The sequence below is a fragment of the Brassica napus genome, chromosome A6 (assembly GCF_020379485.1).
Source record: "Brassica napus cultivar Da-Ae chromosome A6, Da-Ae, whole genome shotgun sequence".
Taxonomy (NCBI): Eukaryota; Viridiplantae; Streptophyta; class Magnoliopsida; order Brassicales; family Brassicaceae; genus Brassica; species Brassica napus.
In genome coordinates, this window is record NC_063439.1 from 1,617,533 (window position 1) to 1,639,344 (window position 21,812).

The 21,812-nt window shown below is 34.1% G+C and overlaps 5 protein-coding genes across 5 annotated transcripts; 1 reads left to right on the plus strand and 4 right to left on the minus strand.

The window, feature by feature from the left end:
* Positions 1 to 48: 48 nt before the first annotated feature.
* LOC106346064 (protein TRAUCO) lies at positions 49 to 2,535 on the minus strand. Its single transcript, XM_013785306.3, has 2 exons — positions 1,437 to 2,535; positions 49 to 576 (listed from the first exon to the last, which is right to left on the minus strand). Exons 1-2 carry the CDS (start codon positions 2,467 to 2,469, stop codon positions 311 to 313), a joined length of 1,299 nt encoding a protein of 432 aa, XP_013640760.1. The 5' UTR covers positions 2,470 to 2,535; the 3' UTR covers positions 49 to 310.
* A 3,067-nt stretch (positions 2,536 to 5,602) lies between these two features.
* Positions 5,603 to 7,360, minus strand: LOC106346063 (phospholipase A1-Igamma3, chloroplastic). Its single transcript, XM_013785304.3, has one exon. The coding sequence runs from the start codon at positions 7,299 to 7,301 to the stop codon at positions 5,745 to 5,747; it is 1,557 nt and encodes a 518-aa protein (XP_013640758.1). The 5' UTR covers positions 7,302 to 7,360; the 3' UTR covers positions 5,603 to 5,744.
* A 3,440-nt stretch (positions 7,361 to 10,800) lies between these two features.
* Positions 10,801 to 14,024, minus strand: LOC106351083. The gene is made up of 4 exons (XM_013790902.2): positions 12,681 to 14,024; positions 12,008 to 12,274; positions 11,660 to 11,926; positions 10,801 to 11,290 (listed from the first exon to the last, which is right to left on the minus strand). Exons 1-4 carry the CDS (start codon positions 13,086 to 13,088, stop codon positions 10,967 to 10,969), a joined length of 1,266 nt encoding a protein of 421 aa, XP_013646356.1. The 5' UTR covers positions 13,089 to 14,024; the 3' UTR covers positions 10,801 to 10,966.
* A 3,795-nt stretch (positions 14,025 to 17,819) lies between these two features.
* LOC106346066 (photosystem II 5 kDa protein, chloroplastic) lies at positions 17,820 to 18,236 on the plus strand. Its single transcript, XM_013785308.3, has one exon. The coding sequence runs from the start codon at positions 17,820 to 17,822 to the stop codon at positions 18,126 to 18,128; it is 309 nt and encodes a 102-aa protein (XP_013640762.1). The 3' UTR covers positions 18,129 to 18,236.
* A 29-nt stretch (positions 18,237 to 18,265) lies between these two features.
* Positions 18,266 to 20,222, minus strand: LOC106346065 (nifU-like protein 5, mitochondrial). The gene is made up of 6 exons (XM_013785307.3): positions 19,919 to 20,222; positions 19,279 to 19,440; positions 19,040 to 19,215; positions 18,843 to 18,946; positions 18,641 to 18,752; positions 18,266 to 18,557 (listed from the first exon to the last, which is right to left on the minus strand). Exons 1-6 carry the CDS (start codon positions 20,121 to 20,123, stop codon positions 18,489 to 18,491), a joined length of 828 nt encoding a protein of 275 aa, XP_013640761.1. The 5' UTR covers positions 20,124 to 20,222; the 3' UTR covers positions 18,266 to 18,488.
* Between the last annotated feature and the right edge of the window lie 1,590 nt (positions 20,223 to 21,812).

A 21,812-nucleotide genomic window follows, 5' to 3' on the forward strand; every position in this document is an offset into this window, starting at 1 on the left:
TCTCCTCCAAATATTCAAACTTTAAAAGTATAATATACCCAGCAGATATGTCAATTATAAACCTTTGAAGAAAAGGCAAATATAATTTGTCGTAAATGTTACATATGAAGGGTAAGAAAACATACAAATGAACAACCAATAACTTTTGACGAATATGGCTAATCCAGAAAGAGCATAAATTTCTGAAAGTAAGAAAAATGCTAGTTTCCAGCGTATCATTTGCTACTCATACAATCGTATCTGAACCAATGACTAGATTTTTAGAAAAAAACTATGTTAAAAATGTTAAGATTACGCCTGCTTGGTCTACCTAACTCTTCATATCATCAGAACCATCGTTTTCAGGTTTACCATTGAATCCATGATAGGGAACCTCCCACATGGGCCTCGGGGTTGCACGCTCACCAAAATCCTCAGGGTAACACTCGAAATCAGGGCCAAAATTGAACTTCACAACACAGTTTGGCTGGTCGGGGAGAGTGTACATTGAAGCAGCAGGGTAGTAACGACCGCCAAAAAGATCTTTGAAAGCAACTCCCTGACATACACCATTTTTGAAGAACGATATTTCACTACCTGCATCAGAAGAGAAGCATTCCTTAACAAAAAAGGTTTGTTTTAAGCATTTAGCCATGTGAAACTGTGATTAAGAATCCCTACTATAACCTCATTTCAACTATCTACAAACTCAAAGGAAGCTCTCTCAGCATTCATATGCAGTTTTAGTCCACTTAGACATACGCAACTAAGTAAGAGCAGAACATGAACTGTAAAAACACGAACTTGTACAAGTATGTAACGCAAACTCATAGTATAACCACAAATCAACTCATCTACAAATTCAAAGGAAACTCTCCACTTTAGCTAGAAACAGCATTCATATGCAGCTTTAGTCCACTTAAACATATGCAGCTAAGTAAAAGAAGAACATTAACTACAAGAACACGAACTTGTACCAACAAGTAACGCAAACTCATACTATAACCACATATCTATTCTCTACAAACTCAAAGGAAGCTTTCCACTTTAAATTGCAACAGCATTCATATACAGTTTTAGTCCACTTAGACGTATGCAGCTGAGCTAAGTAAAAGCAGAACACGAACTTGTACAAGTAAGTAACGCAAACTCATACTACAAACCACATATCTACAAATTCAAAGGAAGCTATCCAATTTAGATAGCAACACGCAAGTAAAAGCATTCATATACAGTTTTAGTCCACTTAACGTACGCAGCTAACTAAAAGCAGAACACGAACTTGTACAAGTAACGCAAACTCATACTACAACCACATCTCAAATTCTTTACAAACTCAAAGGAAGCTCTCCACTTTAACTATCAACGGCATTCATATGCAATTTTAGTCCACTACTCCACTTAAACATATATATAAGAACACGAACTTGTACAAATAAGTAAAGCAAACTCACTACCTGGCACAACTTTAGGAGGCTCCTCTTTAGTATCAGGCGCACACACATACCTCTGCCCTTTATACCACACATACCGAGGCGGCTTAGGAGCAAAAGCTTCCCCATCAGGCAAGTTAATATAAAACCCAATAACATCCCCTTCCTTATACCCTCCCTCAGCATACTCCCCCCTCACAGCCTTATGTATCTTACACCCATCAACATCCCTAAACCCAAAACTATTCCCATCATACCCAACAGGCGCCTGCAAATCCCCCTTCTCACTCGACCACCCAAGCCTCGTATGCCCCGTCTCCCCCAAGCTCACAACCCTAATCTCAAAGTACCAAGCTCCCTCCACGACTCCCCTCGTGGCCCTCACCATCCTGTACCCTTTGCTGCTCCCCGCGGTGAGCCTGTCCTCGCTCACCTCGACTTTCTCCGCCTTGTAGACCTTCGAGAGGCGGATCACGGAGTCGGGCGTGTCGTCTCCCTTATCGGGGAACCTCGGGACCGGCGTGATGAGGACCTTGTCGTCAACGGCGGCTGAGCTCGGCGTGGTGGTGGCTTTGCTCTTCTTCTTCCCCTTGCGCGTGCTCTTCGTCACCCATACGTTGTTGTTCTTCTTCTTGGATTTTGATTTTTTGGTTGTTGCGGCGGTTACGATCGGAGTCGTTGATGGAGGCTCCGGCTCCTCCTCGTTCTTCACGGCGAGGGGATTGAGGGAATCGAGAGGTTTCTGTTTCTTAATCGGAGGTTCGTCTTCTTCCTCTTCTTCGTCTACTTCGTCTTCTTCGATTACGGCGTCGTTTTGGAGGGGTGCGGATTCTGATTTGGGGTTGTCGGAGGAGGAAGCGGTGGGAGCGTCTGAGTCGGATTCGAGTTTTAAGTCGGATCCGGGTTGATCTGGATCCGGTTTCTCCGAATCGGGGTTGTTTGGTTGTTCTTCGATTCCGGTGGATGGCTCGTTTGGTGCTGAATCGTTGAGTTCAGAGGGAAGAGAGATTGAAACTTGTGGTTCTTCGATTATGGGAGTTGAGTGAGGAGGATCCATTCGAACTTTCTTCTGATGGAGAAGAGATTTTTCGTGGGACTGTTGTTTTAGGAAGAAGGAAGAGAGGGAGAGAGAGAGAGAGAGATATGGAGAAGTTATGGGCCTATAAGGGGTTTTGGAGGCCCAATAAGAAACGAGTTATGGAACTTGGCTTAGTGTATTATTGGTGCTTAGTCCACTTCAATTTCATTTGACATTTTTTGGTCTCTCAATTCATTAATTGATTTTAGAGCCCCATCTATTTTGTAGTGTCACGTCTGATTTTAGACTTTGAATTTTGTAAGTTTGTAGAACTGTCTCAATTTCTTAACACATGTGGAAATGTTTACAAAAATTCATTTGAGTAGATATGTCTTAAAAATTATTTTATTTTTTCGGTCACTTATCAAAAAAAGTTATATTAATTTAATAATGTGATCTGTTATAAAATGATTTACGATAATGTGTGACGGGTTAAAGTACATAATAGTGTGATGATTATACAGTTAGTAAACAAGTTTTTCAAATCTCTCTTAACATAACATAACAATTACTGGATGCGAACCAGAAAAACGGACGACAGTCAATAGCGATGGCATCAAAGCATTGTACCACCTTAATTTACAAAGTGGCACAATCTGTAAGATAGATTATAAAGAACATTGAATAAATACATGAATACCTGAATCAAACGACATGGACAATAAATTTTTGCAGAGTTAAAACTTAGGAATCTCTTTCCTTAATTCAAAAAACGCTTTGTAGTGTGACGGTTGTATGATGATTAGAGTCCCATGATAAAACTGCATGTTTCTTATATTCACATCACTTGAATAAAAACCTATCAAACCTTTATTTTGTGTGTATACTCATTGATAAATGAAAAATAAATAAGAGGAGAAATGGAAAAGATTGTTGTTGTTCACTCCTCCTTAGTGGAATGAGAAGGATCATTATAGAGCTTAGAAAAATGCCAAAAACATTTTTGATCTTAGTGGAGATAAATACTGCATTAAATTTTGGTATTAACCACAAAATTAATCAGAAAATTAAAGAGAATTGTTAGCTTAGTGACCAAAACTAATTCTTGACAAGAATTAATGACTTTTGACCAAATTTATTCTCTAAAACATTTGTTTATTTTTATTATCAATTTTTTTGTTTATGTCGTGATCAATTACATAAAATAAAATTTTGATATAAAAATATAGGTTGTTGAATCATGATCCACCGAATTACTCCCTCCGGATTTGAATATATGATGTTTTAGTTTTTTTTTCTTGTATACAAATGTATGATGTTCTACTTTTCATTAATGCATTTTGCTTTTAAAATAAAATGTAAAAAATATAAGTGGTTGAATTTTATTGGGATTCAAATAAATCTTTAAACTAACTAAAAGTAAAACCAAAAAGTATTTGATATAAGTAAGTATTTAATTTCTCTTAATATGTGTGCACAACCTTAAACATCATATATTCAAATCCGGAGGGAGTATTATCTAAACCGAACTCAAGTCCGAGTTTATATTAACTCAATTTGGTATGCAAGCTTGGTTTAGTATAAATTCACATCTCTGTAATTGTCTAAGGTTAATAACCTTGTTAGACTTCTCCACACTGTCTATTTAGTGCTATTAAAGCAACAATCTCATTCAAACAAACTCCAATTTCAATATATGGATAACATTGAGTTTCAACAAGCATTACAGTTTCATTTACTAAACTCCGAGCCAAAAAGCATTGGGTGCTTTCTGAAAAGTTGATATATTGGGAAACAGTCTGAACTTGAAGCTTTTCGACGTGAACATGCTTTACAATTTTCTGAAGGATATTTATCAGGTATAATAAAAGATAAATACATAGCAGATTACATAAATTAACGAAAGAAACGGAATCAAACATAAATTAATGTTTCTTGACTTTATAACTTCTTTTGTTTTTCATATATTTGGATGGCATCCTGCTAAATATTGTAAAAGTAAAACATTCCTTCCATGGCCAAAGACCCGCAACGTTCTCCTTTCGTTTTCCTTTAAACCCTCTACACATGGAGAGGTCTCAATGAATACACACACATCATACAATCAACTTTCTAATTTTGAAATGATAATTGTAAGATAACTAAGATGCAGACATGTGTATCTTTTCTTAAAATATAAAAAAATATCTAATTAATTATAAAGTCTTTCAAGTATAAAAAATTTAATACAAAAGTAACACCAATTATGCTGATAGGATAGTCAAATTAACATATCTTCATGTCTTCGATAAATAGTTTATTTTCTAAGATACCATGATTTTTTTCATAAATTTATAAAATCACATAAATCTGTGTTAACAACTAAATCATATATTTAAAATATGTATCAAAATACCTAAATAATATTCGAAAAACCGGTGCTACGCGCCGGCAAACTTCTAGTACATCGTATTTGTGTGATTTGGGGTGCCATGCATTGTTGTTGTGTGCTCAGATCCATTAAGGATTTAATTAGTGGCTTATATATGAATCATGATTAATGAAAAACTTTGTGGCTCGATCCGTCGTATCTTTCTTTATCTTTCATAATAGAAAAGGTAGAATCAAAACTTTAGTCATTACTCTGTGGTTTCTGGAATCTGGACCATGAAAAGCCTTAACTAGGCGCATTATGAGAACTCTGAATCCCTCATTTTATATCGTGCGCACATCGTTGTTGTTGGTATTTCACGCGTGGGAAATACAGAGATTCATCATCAAGATTTTTATTTTACTTTGAGTGGTCAAGCCACTAAAATAACCTTCTGAGCATGCACTTCCTTGTGGTCCACTTTACTTCCACCTTGTACGAATTTACCGGCTAATTCTTAACAGGTGAAGGTCGATAAGTCTCTTTCCTAAGAGCAAAACCATATACTCTAACTAATCATATCTTTTGAGTACAGAGAATAAAAGTCTTGGATGGGGATGGTGACGGCCTCCACAATTATGGAATATTATGAAAGACGTAATTAATTAACATGTTCAATTTATTATACACCTTTGGTCCACATATCAAACGTAACAGACAGATTGGATCCTTGCGCATTCACAAACCTCAACAAAGCCTATTCTCATATGATTGACTATTTTGAATTATTAATTGTGATTTTATCTAAAAAATACCAAAAGATAACAATAAAACATATTTTATTTCCAAATAGCACACAAAAGGAAAAAAGTTCAAAATATCATTAATTAAAGTTTTTTAAAAAATATTTCATATTTGGGTTTGAGTTTATTAATTGGGGTTCAGTATTAATTAAGTGGCGAGGTTAATGTAAGAGTTTAGGTTCGTCGTTAGACGTCCCAAGAACTTTTTGAAGATGATGTGTGATATCTTCTGGTCGATGAGGCTCGAGCCGTGGTCGATCAGGCAAAACCCACCGACCATCTCCTGTCTTAACCATCCCTTTGTTCTCGTCTTGTCTCCAACAAGGCGGTACGTGATAATCACTTTTTAGGAAGTCACAACTCTTGTTCACTAAAGCTATGTCCCTTTTCGTCACCAAACAAAACTTCTTCTCTTCTCCTTCTTCTCCTCCGTGATATCCATCCACCAAATGAAGTAAAGCTTCTAGGTTATGTGCACAGCCCAAATCCTTAGTTGGTTTCAGAAACGGGCTTTTCTTGTGGTCCAAGGCAAGCTCTGTGCCGACGTGTGCGTAGCTCCATGGGAATGATGTTGCCTCCTCGATATATTTCTGAAACAGAAACTTCTCGTTTGCGAATATCCCTGGAACTGAAGGTACCTTGTCATGCACGTTTATCACTCTCAAAACTTTGACACCTAGCTCTTCGCATCGTTCCTTGAACCTCAAGTTACCTACACGAGGTCCTGAGAAGGAGAACACACTAACCGGTACTTTAGTGTTGTTCTCCGGTATGTGATTCAAGTTTAGCTCAGCGATATCATAAGCACTGACCAAAGCAAGAGCTGCACCGAGGCTGTGACCTGTCACGGTGATGCTTATCTCATGACCTGCTTGACCATAGTACTCAATAAGACGTTTGACTTCGGACAAAACCTGTTCTCGAGCCGAGAAGGAAGAGAATTTGCAAGAGTCTTCTTTCTTGGTGTACAAGTCATGAAACCCTAGTTCAATCTTGATTGAAGGGTCATCACCAAAGTTAGCTGAACAAAGAATGTCTTTCAAGTCATAGATCCATTCGAGATAAGTGACCGTGCCCCTCCAAGCGATGACTATGTCACGTCTCCCGAGCCTAGCCACCTCTTCTTCGTCCGTAGCTACAGCAATGTAACCCATCCAGTTTGCATGTTGGCTCCAGATAGAGCTGAGTTTTGATCTTTGGAAGAAGTTTGGGAGGTTGATGTTGGAAGTTGCGTAGAGGTAACGTGTTATGGTGTAGCCCTTGTGGAGATTTAGGTCAAGGTTTGAGAAAAAATCTGAAGGATGATACTTGCAAGAGCCGCAGTATTTGGAGTGAGGATCAAAGTCGAATGAGTCGTAGCAAGCTTGAGCAAACTCGCCGTAACGTATGATCTCTCTTCTAAGATGGTTGTTCATTGGATCTAGTAGTCCTTCCCAGTTATTACAACCTTGTACTTCTCTCCAAATTGATCCAAGATTCGCTTCTTCTTCTTCGAGTTCTGCTTCTTCTTCTTCTTGTTTCTTGTCTAAAACAAGGGGTTGCTTATGTTGAGTTGTTGAAGAGTTAATGCTTGTGCAAGAAGATGAGTAAACGATGGAACAAGTCTTCATATGTGTTGTCAAGATTAGGGTTTTTTGTTTAGTATTGAAGATATTGTGAGGAGAAGAAGTGAGGAATCTTGGGTTCTTGAGAGCTATTAGTGATGATGGAGCAGCCATTTGATTTGGTGGTTTCCTTCTTTGTGTAGAGACTAAATGGCAAGTGAATGTTTATATATAACAAATATGATTTTTTATTAAATTTGCTATGTTATTATGTGTGTGGTTATGATTTAGTTGGGTAACAAAGATGATGATGAATTTGGTATAAGTGCCTCTTCTTATTGTTGTGTGTATTTAATGGAGTTAGTTGTAGAAGAGAGAGACGTGCAATTCAGTAGAGGTTTCTTTCTTCTCCTTTAATGGAGTCCCTCAAATTCTTATTTGCATTATAGGGCCACTCGTTGTTGAACACGTGTTTGTGTTCTAAAAAATGCGAATATATCCACTCAAGAAACAAAGAAGTGTTCCACTTTGTATCAAGATTTAGATTCTTCAAGTTGAATTTTAAAGTGAAATTAAGAGATGAATTACCTTTTAGGGCTGTGATTTAAGCTTTAATTAGATAGTGGAACACCATAAGTTTGAGAATGTAATGATTTTGATGTTAAAAAGACTTACAATTTGTTTTTGGTGGATCATGGATGGGTTTAAGTAGTACAACAAATAAATAAATAGGGCTAATATATATTTGTTATAAGTGGTTGACATACTTGGGCATTTGGTTGGTACTTATATAGATTTGTTGAGACATTACTCCTTACCCCACAGAAAAGGTAAATCTGGACCGAATAAACAGTTACTGATTATGGTTTATAAACATGTTGTTTTCAACATAAGGTATCGGAGTACGTATTTATATATATTATAATTACAATTTTATGGATCAAAATCTAAATCTATATAGTAGTTTAGTGATTAAAAATGGTTAAACTATATTAATCCATTGAAAATAGCGAAAAATTAAAGTATGATATGCTATTGATCAATTTAATGATCCATTTTTCTTATAGAATTCTTATGTTATTCAGTAATAAATATATTTATGAATGAAACAAAAAGAAATGAATTCTTACCAAACAAAAAAACAAATGAATATGATCAGAGGCCACACGAGGTTAGCTTTTTCATTGACAAGATATGGTTTAGGAAGTGACCAAGGGACGATGTCAACGGCTAAAGGAAAAACGTGGGGTAAGATTTGTTTAACGGCTAGAGTAATCTTGGTCTCTTTTGATGCACTATGATTTGCTATATAAAGAGAGAAACAAAGGCTTCCTGTGTGAGTAGAGTATAATAACCCTTTGTTTCTCTCTTTATATAGCAGATCATAGTGCATCAAAAGAGACCAATGATGAAATTATAGCATCCCCTATCCTTTTTGTCAAAAAACTACCTTCAGCATCTTGCTGGTGTCTTTTTCATCCATCTGGTGCTGAAAAATCTCTCGGGAGATACCATTGACGAGATTGGGAAGTACCATGGAGACAAAAAGACTAGATGTTTCGTGTTTGGAGTGATCAGTTTCTGACACAGACTAATCCTGGGACTTGGATAGTAAAGCTTGATAAATAGGAACAAACTAATATGCTACAGAAAGCCCATATAAATGAACCAGTCTCTTCCTTAATTGTTGATATATATGTATATAGCAGGGAATGAAAGGAAATGCTGTACAACAACTGCCAAATTCACCTCAAAGGTAAGTGATAATTAAGAGAGCATGCACTTGTACAATATTATACAAAAATTTGCATAACATGAAAACCATTAAGTTTGAGGAAATGTGCAGCAAACATGGTCGGTGGACTCAGCGGTGAAATATGATCGCAACTGAGATCATCTGAATGATTTTCCTATTATTGGCTCAATAAAACTTACATCTCAAACGCCATCTTATGTGTGTTTTGGATCGGTTATTTCACCATTCCCATAAAATAAATCATACTTTTTCAGCAAAAAGACAATCACGTGAGTGGATTGTTATCAGTTATTCAAAACTCTAAAGTTATCAAACAATTAAAAATTATAGTGAGTGGTAAGAATGTAAGAAATGTCAACTACTACTTCAAACAAAGTTTTAAATATATATATGTAGACCTAATGATTTTTTGCTAAGATTAGAAGCAAAAGATAAAGGTAATTTATTTGACTATTTGCTATATCATAACAAAGTCAAAAAAGAAACCTCCTGCAAATACAAATTCCAATGAGAAAAATAGTTTAATTCCATCAGTCCCAAATGATGGTAAAAAGAATTTCAAAATATCACAGGCAACATATTCCATATTTTGAATTAAAGGAAAAGTAACCACAAGTAACTAATACAGAAAACATGAGAGATCCAAGTCTGGTTCTGGTTTTGAAACTCAGAATCTGATGAACCATTTGTCTTGCAAACTCTCTACAGTCTCTTTTATGCTAACCTCCAATGGCACAAACTCAGGGCCGTCTAATAGCACGAGCAAGTGGAGAGGTCGAACATGGTCCAAATCTACAAATAAAAAAAATTTAAGAATGGTTTTGAAAGTAAATATATAAACTATGGTTTAAAACATTAAATTTTTAGATATATTACTAAATTTAGAGTATAATTTCAAAAGAGACATCAAATATATATATGAATAGAGCTATAAAATTTTAAAATTATTTTATTACATGTTAAATATACCTTTAATAATTTTTTTGAACATGATCCTTAATTAATTTGAGATGGCACTGAACCAACTCAACCCCAAGAGACTTTGCTTTCTCTTTAGATACTTTGTAGATTGGAATAAAAACTTTTTCATCTGCATATCTGCACAAACTCAATGGGATTCTTTTCAAAGATCTTGTCTTTAGTCAACAACTTCTATAAAGAAAAACAGAGCTACTCTGTTTTGTTTCTGACATTAAAACAAAAGACTTACTTCTGAGGGAGTTGACAATCAGGGTAAATATAATGCAATGCAAGATGTGAACAACTTCAAAGTAATGAGCAACTCTCTCCACTAAACAGTATCTTCCATTAGAAGAAGGCTCTTTCGATCCTCAGGTCTCTCTCCCAAAAATAGCGCGAGTTGAATAAAAAGCTTATGAATTCATTTTTTGTGAGAGTTCGTTAGAGTTTTCCTCGGATCTTCTCATCTATCTCTGTTTAATCTCGTCCGTACATTTATTCATAAGCCAATTTCGTTAAAAATGAATCCTTACTCTAATTTGAAGTTGAGATTGTTCAACCAAGGTTTTATGACTGTTTATTATAAATTATGGAAATTAATACATGAACGATTCTACAAACAACAAGTTTACATATTTTATGATTCAAATCTAATGGTTTTAATTACACACACTAATCATTTATAAAAATCCGTATTAGCGATCTTACTTGCACCATGTTAAAGTGTACATAATTGATAATAAGTCGTAACTCCTCTCTTCCACAAAAAAAAATATTTTCAAAATATTTTTTTTACAATATAGATTTTTGTGTTTGTTTGGATTTTATAATATTTAATAATGATAATTATAAACTTCAAAAGAATTTAATTAAAAATTAATAATCATAGAAATGATGTATTTATGATTAGATTAAATATGTTTTCTTAATGTGTTCTGAAATTTTACGGAAGAAGTATATTATAAAGTTCAAACTAACAATTTATTAGTGTAAAATTATTAATGAATCTTCAAACTAGCTTTCACAAAATAGGTGTTATTAACCAAGTTTTCATGAACTCGATTTGTAAGTTTTATTAACCATAGAAAACCAGAATAAAATCTGGTTTTGTCAGAATGACAAGTTACATTCTCATGACATTGGAGCTTCTCTGTCTCATTGCCACTGAACCGTTTTTAATCTCTCTTAAAGGCGGTCTTGAGCACGATGGTTTTGTTGTTTTTTCTTCACTGTACCTAGACCAATCTCCATTGCTGCTATGTCTGTTTTCTTTCAGCCTACAAATCAACACTCTCTTCTCAGACTCTGTTGGTAACTTGTTCTTCTCTGCTTCTACCTTATCTCCCTTCTTCAACCTTTTCATCTCTTCTTGTAATCCCCAAACCTCTGCTTCAAGGTTTCTCAACTTTGCTTCTGATGACAAAGCCTTCCGCCTCCATCCTTCAACCTAAAACAGATTCATCAAAAGGATTTTAACTCATGTCATATCAAAGATGAATATAAGACAAATCTCATAAATAGCACATTTTTAGTTTATTTTTGTTCAGAAAAATGGCTTTCGAAACAATTTCCTAAAAATAATATTTATTAATTAATAAAAATACTAAATTATATCTTAAACCCTAACCATAAACTTATACTCAAAATACTAAACCCCAAACTCTAATCAATAAATCTAAAAAAATGTAATTTTAACTTTTTATTAAGACTATTTTAGTGATTTTCTTCATTATATACTATTTTTTGAATAAAAAATTGATTTAGTGCTATCTAAGGACATTTCTCATGAATCTATGTGTGTGTAAGTCTATCTTACTGAGGAATGTAGATTCTGTATCTGAGAATCTGATTCAAGAGCTCTGTTTTGCCAGAAATCGCGACAAGTTTGAAGTTCCTCCATTTCATTCCTCACTTGACTCAGCATTTCTTGCATTTGTGACCATTGCTCTGCTTCTGCTCTTGCTTGATCCGTAATCTTCCTCATAAGTGCTTTGCAATGTCTAGAACAGCCTATATTTTCCCCATGCGCCTGGACAAATACTCCTTTAGACAACTCCTCCATTTTACTACCCAATGTATCTATCTGCAGCAGATAAAATCAAAATCAAGAACATGCAAAGAGACTAGGCATTTTTTTTTACAGTGAACTGTTGTTGTCACTCACATTTTGATCAAGTAGAGTGTTGGGATTGACCAAGAAGCTAGCTTCTGCCATTTTCTGAATCCCTTTAACACAAACTTCTCCTTCATCTAACTTCTCCAGCTCTCTTCTTAAAACAGAAGCTTGCCTGTCAAAGTTATGTCTGTAGTTTCCACCTTCCATGTCTTTAACCTTTGGAGAGTTTAACTCATTGAGTTTCTCAATCAAATAGCTAATCTCATCTTCCAGAGCCTTGCTCTCTTTCTTCCCTTCTGAGATCCTCTGTTTCCCCTAAATCAAAACCACCAACATTGAACAACCATGTTATGACCGAACGCGAATCAACTTTGAAGAAACCAAATAAACTTAAGAGCAAAAAAAATTGAGACAAATACCCGTTTAGGATTTGTATATTGATTATGTGTGAAAAAAATTTACCATCGCTTAAAACCGTATTTATAGTAGTCTCAAAATTTAATTTCTTTTTTACTTTAGGAAAACATTCTTATCCTACAAAAATTAGTTTTCCTAACCATAAAAGGCATACCATACCCAAAAACTACGTCCGGCCCAATGAATGCTGGCATTTTTATTCGTGCACAGATAATTTAAGACACATACATAATTAACAAACAACAATCAAACTCAAAAACACTCACACTTGCAAACTAAGCAGATGGAGGAAGAACACACTTACAGAGAGAAGAGTAAGAACAGCAGATCTAAGCGTTCTCTCCATCCGCTTTCTCCTCCTCTCCATCTTCTTCACAGCGATCTCTTTCTCAACTCTTAGTAAATTACACTCTGATCTCAACATCTCCGCCTGAAACCTCCACTTGGCTTCATCAACAGGAGAAGACCTACTAATCTCTCTCCCGTCTGCAACTTTCCCTCTTCTCCTCCCTCCCTCCTCCTCGTGATGAAAAGACCTCTCTTGGTGAAACAGAGCCTCCAGCTTCACTCTCTGATCCTTCTTCTTCGGTGATGTTGTATTCCTTCTCCGAACGCTATGCCTACGTGGCAGCTGGAGAATCCTCGGCGCAGGAGGGCCCACCATTCCGTTTCTTATCTCCATGTTTTCACCGCCAACTTTCAAAAAAGACATGGAAAGTGTCTGTCTTTTGTCTTTGTCTCTTTCTGGTAATGATTGTCAGAAGAAGAAAGACATGAAACACTTCTGGTCTTTTCTTTCTCTGTCGGATTTTGAAAAGTAAAACCCTTTTTTTGTTACCGTTGCAAGATAAAGAGAGTCACTAGAGAGACAACATTGGAGGATTCAAGCGCAAAGATCGCTTCTTTTTCGTTATATTTAGAATTGTTTTTTTTTTTGCTGTGGGATATATATAATGAATGCGAAAGTAAGGATCTTTTCATTGGGTCTGGTTCTCGAGTAAAGCAAGCCTACGGCGAGAGAGAGGAAGACCTCGTGAAGTGGAGCCATTTTCAAATAAAAGCTGTGTTGTTGTTGTTCGTGATCAAACCGCTGCTTCCTCTTCTTTTCCACTTATTTACAACTCTGCCACTACGGCGAGGCTCATGCCTCATTGAGTCATTGGATGATGGATATTCATTTATTGTAGACTATCTTTTTTCTTCCTTTTTACGATATCGTTAAGACATTAATGTACATAGTGACTAGTGTGTGTGTGTGATTTGTCTTTTTGTCAACGACTAGTGATTGTTTACTCCAATCATGCTTTTCTATAGCCTATTCAAATTATTAATTAAAAAATGTACACTCGAGTATATTGTTATTCAAAATTGTTATACAATTCAAATCTAGTAAAATTATATTATGTTTTATGTTGTTTATTACTTTAATTTTAGAAAGAATTTGTCAAACTGTAAGGAACAAAGACTAAAATGATGAGAGTTCGATTGATATTTGATATTAACATCTAACTAAAGGGTATATGATAAAAACGTAAAACATGTACATTTGCCAACTAAAAATTGGCATATTTGCTAAAACTCTTAAATTGTTTAGTAAGTGTTTAAGAAGTCAAAAAATCAAATTTCATTGGAAGAAATATCCTCTCTAAAGAGAAATATTTTAAATAGTTTAAATTTTGTCCTAGAGGAATATACGAACCTACGAACCTAGAACTTCTTAGTAATTCAAAGAAACATGTATATTTAAATATGTTTATTTGGTGTTCGAACTATATTTTTTCTAGACATAATTAAGAAAAAATGTTTCGAAACATAACATTAGTGGAAGAAACTCTCGTAAATATCTTACAAATATACGAAGCCAATTGTACAAGAGTCTCAATTTTATCATATGAGATACTTATCTCATTTTCTCTCTTTCATTTTGATTACTTTAACTAGGGATTGGCCCGCCCTACGGGCGGGTTTCTGTTTAGTTAATCTAAAAAATATGATATATGTGTTGTGGATGTTCAGAGGTATATTTGCTTATTGCGAGAGATTTGTTTGTTTTGAGAGAAGTTGATTTAATACAAAAAAGTTCAAATTAATAAAAATATTTTTATATACCCATATATTTTCTTAGATGATTACATAAAATAATTAAGTAACATAAACTAATATATGTTTAATTATCTAAATTTTTTTTATAATTAGTAATATTGAATTTTTTTATTTATTTTTCATAAATTTAGTTCACAATAATATCTTTCAATTACAGCAAAAAAATATCGATAAATTATATTTTACTTATATAATATTATTTTAAATACAATCACAATTTTTTTACTGTTTATTTTTAAGAGTTTCATAAATTTAGTTGACTATAATATCTTTCAATTACAGCAAAAAAATAATATTACTTGAGAAGTCAGTTTTCTATGTGTCGCTCTCACGTTAATTCTCACGATGTTTGATTACACTGATACCCTTAATGAATTAACTTACATTTAAAATATTATTATTTATTATTTTATGTAGTTTCCTTTTTTAAAAATTTCTAAAAATATACACACAGAATAAAAATAATTTTTTATAAAGTTAAGAAAAAAAGAAGAATTGAGAAACGAAAATATATGTATATATAATATGATTTCATAAAGAAAGGAAAGTTCACAAAATAGTAATATTACATTTAAAAAATATTTTTAAATAACATAAAATATTATTTTGAACTAATAAAATACTTTCTTTATATCTATATTTTCTTAGATGAAAAGTATAAATTTCTATATAACATGATTTCATTAAAAACAATTTACACATATAATCTTGATATTAGAAACAAAAATATTGTTTCTTCTAAATTATAATTTAAACAATACAAAAAAGTTCAAATTAATAAAAATATTTTTATATACCTATATATTTCTTAGATGATTACACAAAATAATTAAGTAACATAAACTAATATATGTTTAATTATCTAAAAATATTTTATAATTAGTATTATTGAAATTTTTTATATATTTTTCATAAATTTAGTTCACTATAATATCTTTCAACTACAGCAAAAAAATATCGATAAATTATATTTTACTTATATAATATTATTTTAAATAAAATCAGAATTTTTTTACTGCTTATTTTTAAGAGTTTCATAAATTTAGTTGACTATAATATGATTCAGTTACAGCAAAAAATATCGATAAATTATATTTTACTTATATAATATTAGTTTAAATACAATCACAATTTTTTATTGCTTATTTTTAAGAAATATTTAAAAAAACTAAAAAAATTCTAAAATAAACATCGTTTGATCAAATAGTTACAAAATAGTTTAATGAGGTAGATATATTATATTTTATCACTATTAAAGTTATTTTTTCTTAATATTTAATATGTTTTTAAATTTTATGTTTTTATATTTGTGGAACTTAATAGAACCATAATCAAAATACCAAAGCAAATCTGAATTCTCATTTTTAAGATTATTCAAATAAATTTTGGTTTCCATTCAATAAATCAAAGGCATACAATTATTTAGAATTTTTAAAATATTTTAATTATTGTAAATATTGATATATGTACATGAGCTTTCAAAAATGTATCAGCTACTTACACATGTAACTTTCATATTGATCATACTTTATTTTCTAATATTGTTTTAAAAAACATCAACATATAATTTGATAAATGTTAAAAAAATACATGCACATTTGACTTAATTATAATAAAAAAGTAATTATACTTCATTTTTAAGTGGGCCATCTCAAGTCAACAAAGAACAACGAAACAAAGTGGGCCATCCGAAGAACTTTGAATGTTGTTGTTATCATCATCATCATCATCATCGTCCTCATCGGTGTAATCGCATTTCCTCATCTGTGTATGTCCTCTGTTGACCTTAATTCTTATAATCAATTGGTAGAGAATGTAAAGCTTTCATCTTGTTCTCGTTATCTGATTCTCTTCATCGCGTTTCATTTGCGATTGTTACGGACCTGCAATCGTCGAAAGGTCGAGTCTTTTTGGTTAGATTGTTCTGGGTTTCGCGTGATTAAGGTAAGAAAAGGGAAAATTAGGAACTTTTAGGTTCGTGATTTGATTCTATTCATAAAGTTGTAACCAAATGACCATGGACCCTCGGGTAGTAGAAGATGATGATAACTTAAAAGAGTGAGTCATCCTTTCGGTTTTAACCAGCGATTCTCCTAGAGTAGGGATTTGGAGGCTGTATAGGTCTAAGGAACATGTCACCACTTTCTCCCACCCACCCTGCCTTCATCGCGGGCCTTTGACTTTGACTCCATCTTCCTCCGCCCATCGCTGCATTTGCCACTGCAATCTCTGATGGCCCATGTCAGATCCCGGTGGAAGACGCTGCTGAAGGTAGCGGCTGCTGAGATCCTCGGAGGTGACATTTCTCATTTGGTTTCATCCGAAGCCCAAACATAACTCAATAAACTCAAGCCCATCTGACGTGTTTTAATGAAATGTTGTGATTGGAGGAATTTAATAAGTGACGTGGACAGGCTAGAATCTCTTCATATCTTGCTTTTAGTATAGTATAGATGTTGAGAAACTCATTGAGGATAAATGCTCTAAATGCAATCCTTTTGTCAAAGAAAAAGAAAACTTAAATACGCTAAATAATACTCAACCATTTGCAAAAGATAAATGTTGTTAAAACTTGTTTGAAAATATATTTTTTTAAAAAAAATTGCACTATTTATTAATTAATAATAAACAACTTTAAATTGCAAAAATAACTAAATTGTTATTCGTTTTAAGTTATCAATAATTAAATGTTTTTTTTTCTTTATTATGTGTGAAAAGCTGAAAACCTACTATTTTGAAACATCTCAGTAACCTAAAACTCTAAAACAATCTTGTGCTGTCATTTCAAATGCGTTAAGTAACCAACTAGAAACTCTTTATACCGTCCACATAAATACTCTAATCACGGAACCATTTGTAAGCTCATATATTTATGCATCATGGAAGCTCTTTATAGTATGCTACAATCCTTCATCCTTGTATGAGTTTGTCGTATATAACTCAAAACTGCATTTAAAAGAAAGGAAATATACTTATGTTATGCTACTTTGAGGCTTTGAGCAATGGTATAATGGCCTAGAAATAGTTTTTTGAGTTGTAACTAGTCTTTCGTTTTGGTGTTCACTACAGAAGCTACTAGTTTACTCCAGAGAGGTCACTTCGATTCAACGACTACAAGTTCCCCTCTGCCAAAAGATTGCACAAGCACACGTGGCAACAACCCATTTGCTCTAAATTCATATTTTGGATAAGGAAATGGATCATAATCCTTCAAAACCAACTTTCTTTGCCCACATGGCCACATCCCCAACTTTTTAAACACACAACCATCATCACTAGGCAATCAAAGAACAGAGAAAGGTTAAGAACTTAAGAGATCACATCAACATCATCATCTGATATGGCGTCGATGACCATGACATCTTCATTTCTCCCAACCGTCTCAAAGCTTCCATCAACCATCTCCAGCAGCAACAGACGAAGCCTCACTGTTGTCAAAGCCTCCACGAGCGAGAACACAACCAAGCAAGAACAGACCATGAAGATGAGGAGGGATCTAGTGTTCACAGCTGCAGCTGCGGCCGTGTGCTCCTTAGCCAAGGTGGCCATGGCAGAAGAAGAAGAACCCAAGAGAGGGACAGAAGCAGCCAAGAAAAAGTATGCTCCTGTCTGCGTCACAATGCCTACCGCCAAGATCTGCCGTAACTAAGTTCACTATTTTCACCAACTTAACTATATATATATCCACTCCATGTGTCTCTGTTGGTATTGTAATGGTCATATTTGATCAAATCTATTAAAACCCTTTGTTAATGTACTTGAATGGTCCACTGATATGATACGAAAGAACTTAAATCAGCAAATACATCTACTCAACCTTTGGCTACAAATCTTTACACTCTCAATAAGAGACATATAATCCAATAAGAAATCAACTATTGGGATTAAATCATGAGGTTTGATAAAGAATAAACAGCTTAAAGAAGGCTAACAAGTTCATGAGAGGACAAAGGTAAATGCACCTCTGGTTTTATTCTTCTTGTGTATGTTGAGAAGTGCTTCTGTTACTCTACTCCACTGGCCCTGACGAAGTTCCCTCCTCCTCTTCACCATCAAACTCTTGCTCAACACCTTTGACCTGTGCTTTGCACAAAACGAAACTGTTTGGTGAGTAATCTTGAAAACAGGACAGAAGAAGACTATAACAATGCATCAGCTTACCTCGGATATATAATGCATCAGCATATTCTCAATCCCTGATTTCAAAGTAACAGATGAACTTGGACAACCGCTACAAGCTCCTTGCATCCGAAGCTTAACTATCCCAGTTTCCCTGATCAAAAACATATATAGCTTTCTTAAAGAAGAAGAAAGAAGAGAATCTTCTTGACCATTTTCTCAAAATCATAGAAAAAGAACTTACGTATCAAACCCACAATACTCAATGTCTCCTCCATCATCTTGGACTGATGGTCGGATGCGAGTCTCCAAAAGTTCTTTGATCATTGCTACAGTTTCAGAGTCATCCTGAATCACAGTTTTTGAACACTTGTTAGCATTAGCTTTAGAGTCTCTCATCTACCTGAAAAACTTAGACAGCATTGGAATAAGTGTACTTACGTCGTTAACGGCAGTATCCTTGGCAGCTGCAGCTTGTGAGTCCAAAAACAAAGGCTGGCCAGAGGAGTAGAAGTCCATCACCACTGCAAACACTTCAGGCTTGAGGAAGTCCCATGTCACGTCGTCTGACTTAGTCACAGTGACAAAATCCGATCCGAAGAAAACTCTAACAACACCTGTATCCAAGAGAGATTAACACAGTCTTCTTGTCATATATAGTAAAAGGTTGCGAGAGATACCATCAATGGAGAAGATGGCTTTTGCCAAAGGTGAACTCATAGCTGAACGAGAATTAGGGAAGTCTGCGCTTCCTACTTCCATGACTGGTTTGCCAGGACTAAACATCAGAGACGAAGGGTTTGGTGTTGATTGTGTTTGTATAAACATTGTCCTCCTTTGCACTGCCCACAAACACACACCCAAGTTTAGTTAATCAGCAAGAAACCTTCAAGCCATAACCTCTCAGCTATTCATTCATTCATCTCTCAAACACACACAAGTTTAGTTAATTAGAGAGAGACCCTCAAGCAATAACTTCATTCGCTCATCTCTCAAACACACACACACACACACAAGTTTGGTTCTCTAGAGAGAGACCTTCAAACCATAACTTCATTTATTCATCTCTAAACACACACACGAGTTTAGCTAACTAGAGAGAGACCCTCAAGCCATAACCTCTCAGTTATTCAGTCATCTCTCAAACACTCACAGGTTTAGTTAATTAGAGAGAGACCTTCAAGCCATAACCTCCTATCAGCTATTCATTCACTCATCTCTCAAATACACATTAGAGAGAGACATTCAAGCAATAACTTCATTCATTCACCTCTTAAAGTTCAAAAAGATAAGATTTTTCAAATGCCCACAAACACATACCTCCCAGTGAGATCGATTTGAGAGGAAAGGAAGAAACTTTCAGAGGGTAACAAGAAGCATAAGTCATCCCGTGACTCGTCGAGAATTGGGCTGTCGCCGAGATGAGCATAGGACGACGTGAAACCAGAAGAGGAGAAGGCGAAGAAAAGATCTCGCGAGCTCTACGTCGCGAAAGAGAATTCAGAAACCTCGTCATCCCTTTCATCGTTGCCTACGATTTCAGATTCTAAAGATTTAAGCTTTCGTCGGAGAATCGCATATCGGAGAAGAAGAAACCTGCGTTACGGCGTGGCCACGACGGCTCGTTATTAACATTTGTTTGATTTATTAGTTTCTGTTACCGTCACCGTTAGTACCGTTAATTAATGAACCGGCTTTAACCGAACCAACATTTTTGCATATTTCTTTCTACTGCACCGATTGTATAGCTCTACCGAATCTAACCGACCTTTAGCTTCAATAAATTTCCGAATGTAATCGACTAATTTTGGAAGTTTTCTAAAGAAGTATTTTCGGCCGATGCTTAAGTAAATCTAGACACAACATCCTCACAAATTATTACCTTCTAAACCGATTAAATTTAAAACTGTCCAAAGAGAAAGAAAAAAAAGGGTGTAACTAATGAAAAAATATGTAACTAAACCGAATCGAACCTAAATATATATAAACGATCAAACCAAAAATTGCTTGTAAAACCAATTGGTTTAAATTTTCTAAAGTCTACTAAACCTACGTAATGGGCCTTTCTGGGTAATTTAGTTCAGAAAAAATGACGCATTATAGGTAACATGTATTGTATTTCAGCCCATCAAACGAATTTGACATAATTATCCAAACATTTGTGTTTTGTGTTTGTGTTGTGTTGGGAGATTTTTTTTGGTAAACTGTGTTGTGGGGGAGATTGCAACCTAGAATTCTTAAAAACTTTAATCAGCTTTGACGTAAACGTACAATAAGCTTTATCTTTGATTACTCGATTATATTAGCAAGTATCAAATATTTTATGTTATGATTGCTTTTAAGATTTTTCTGAATATAAATACAATTAATTTTGGGACGAGGTCTAGATAGTACGTACAAAGACAAAAAGAAAATATAAAGCTAAAGAAATTGATGGGCTCAAATCAAATCCTCATTCCAAGGTGATTTGTAGCTTTACCTAATTGTTTTATTTTGTTTGTTTGTACGTGTTAACATGCATACGTGCGAGATTTTCCTCGTACGAATATATATAGGATGATACTTTACAGTTACGTATATTTACCTTATTACGTGATTATGATAAAAGATATTTCTTATGTTTATAAACCAATGGACGAACTTCATTAAAAACAAAGGATATGATTAGCGTGCATGAGCGCATACTAAAGGCAAAAAAAGAAAAAAAATGTTTTTTTTTTAAGATTAACAATAATATTGTTTTAGAAGTACTATTTTGTTTCAAGTTACATAAAATTTTGAGATTTTAAGGTTAACTTTAACTTTATTGGAAATTGTTTAACCAATTAGATTTTATTGTCTCTTTTATAATTGATTAGCTGATTTTAAAATTATATTTTAAAATAGCTTTTTAAAGAAATGTAATTTTTTAATCTTTGTGCACTACTATAAAACATCAAGTATTAAATGGAGAGATTATTAGATTTATTTTTGACAAAGAACGTTTTAGTAGATTTACCATTGTAGAATAACAAAACTTAAAATTGACTTTATAAGTTCAGTTTATGTAATTGTTATTTCAGTCCTCAAGTTTTCAATAAAAAAATGAAAGTGAAGTTTTCTCCTGTAAGAAACAACAACGATAGAAGAGGCCGGAACGTTAGAAGCCGGTATGTGTCCGACTTTGAAATTAATGGTGCGGATTATGCACCTCAACCTAAACGACGCAAAAAAG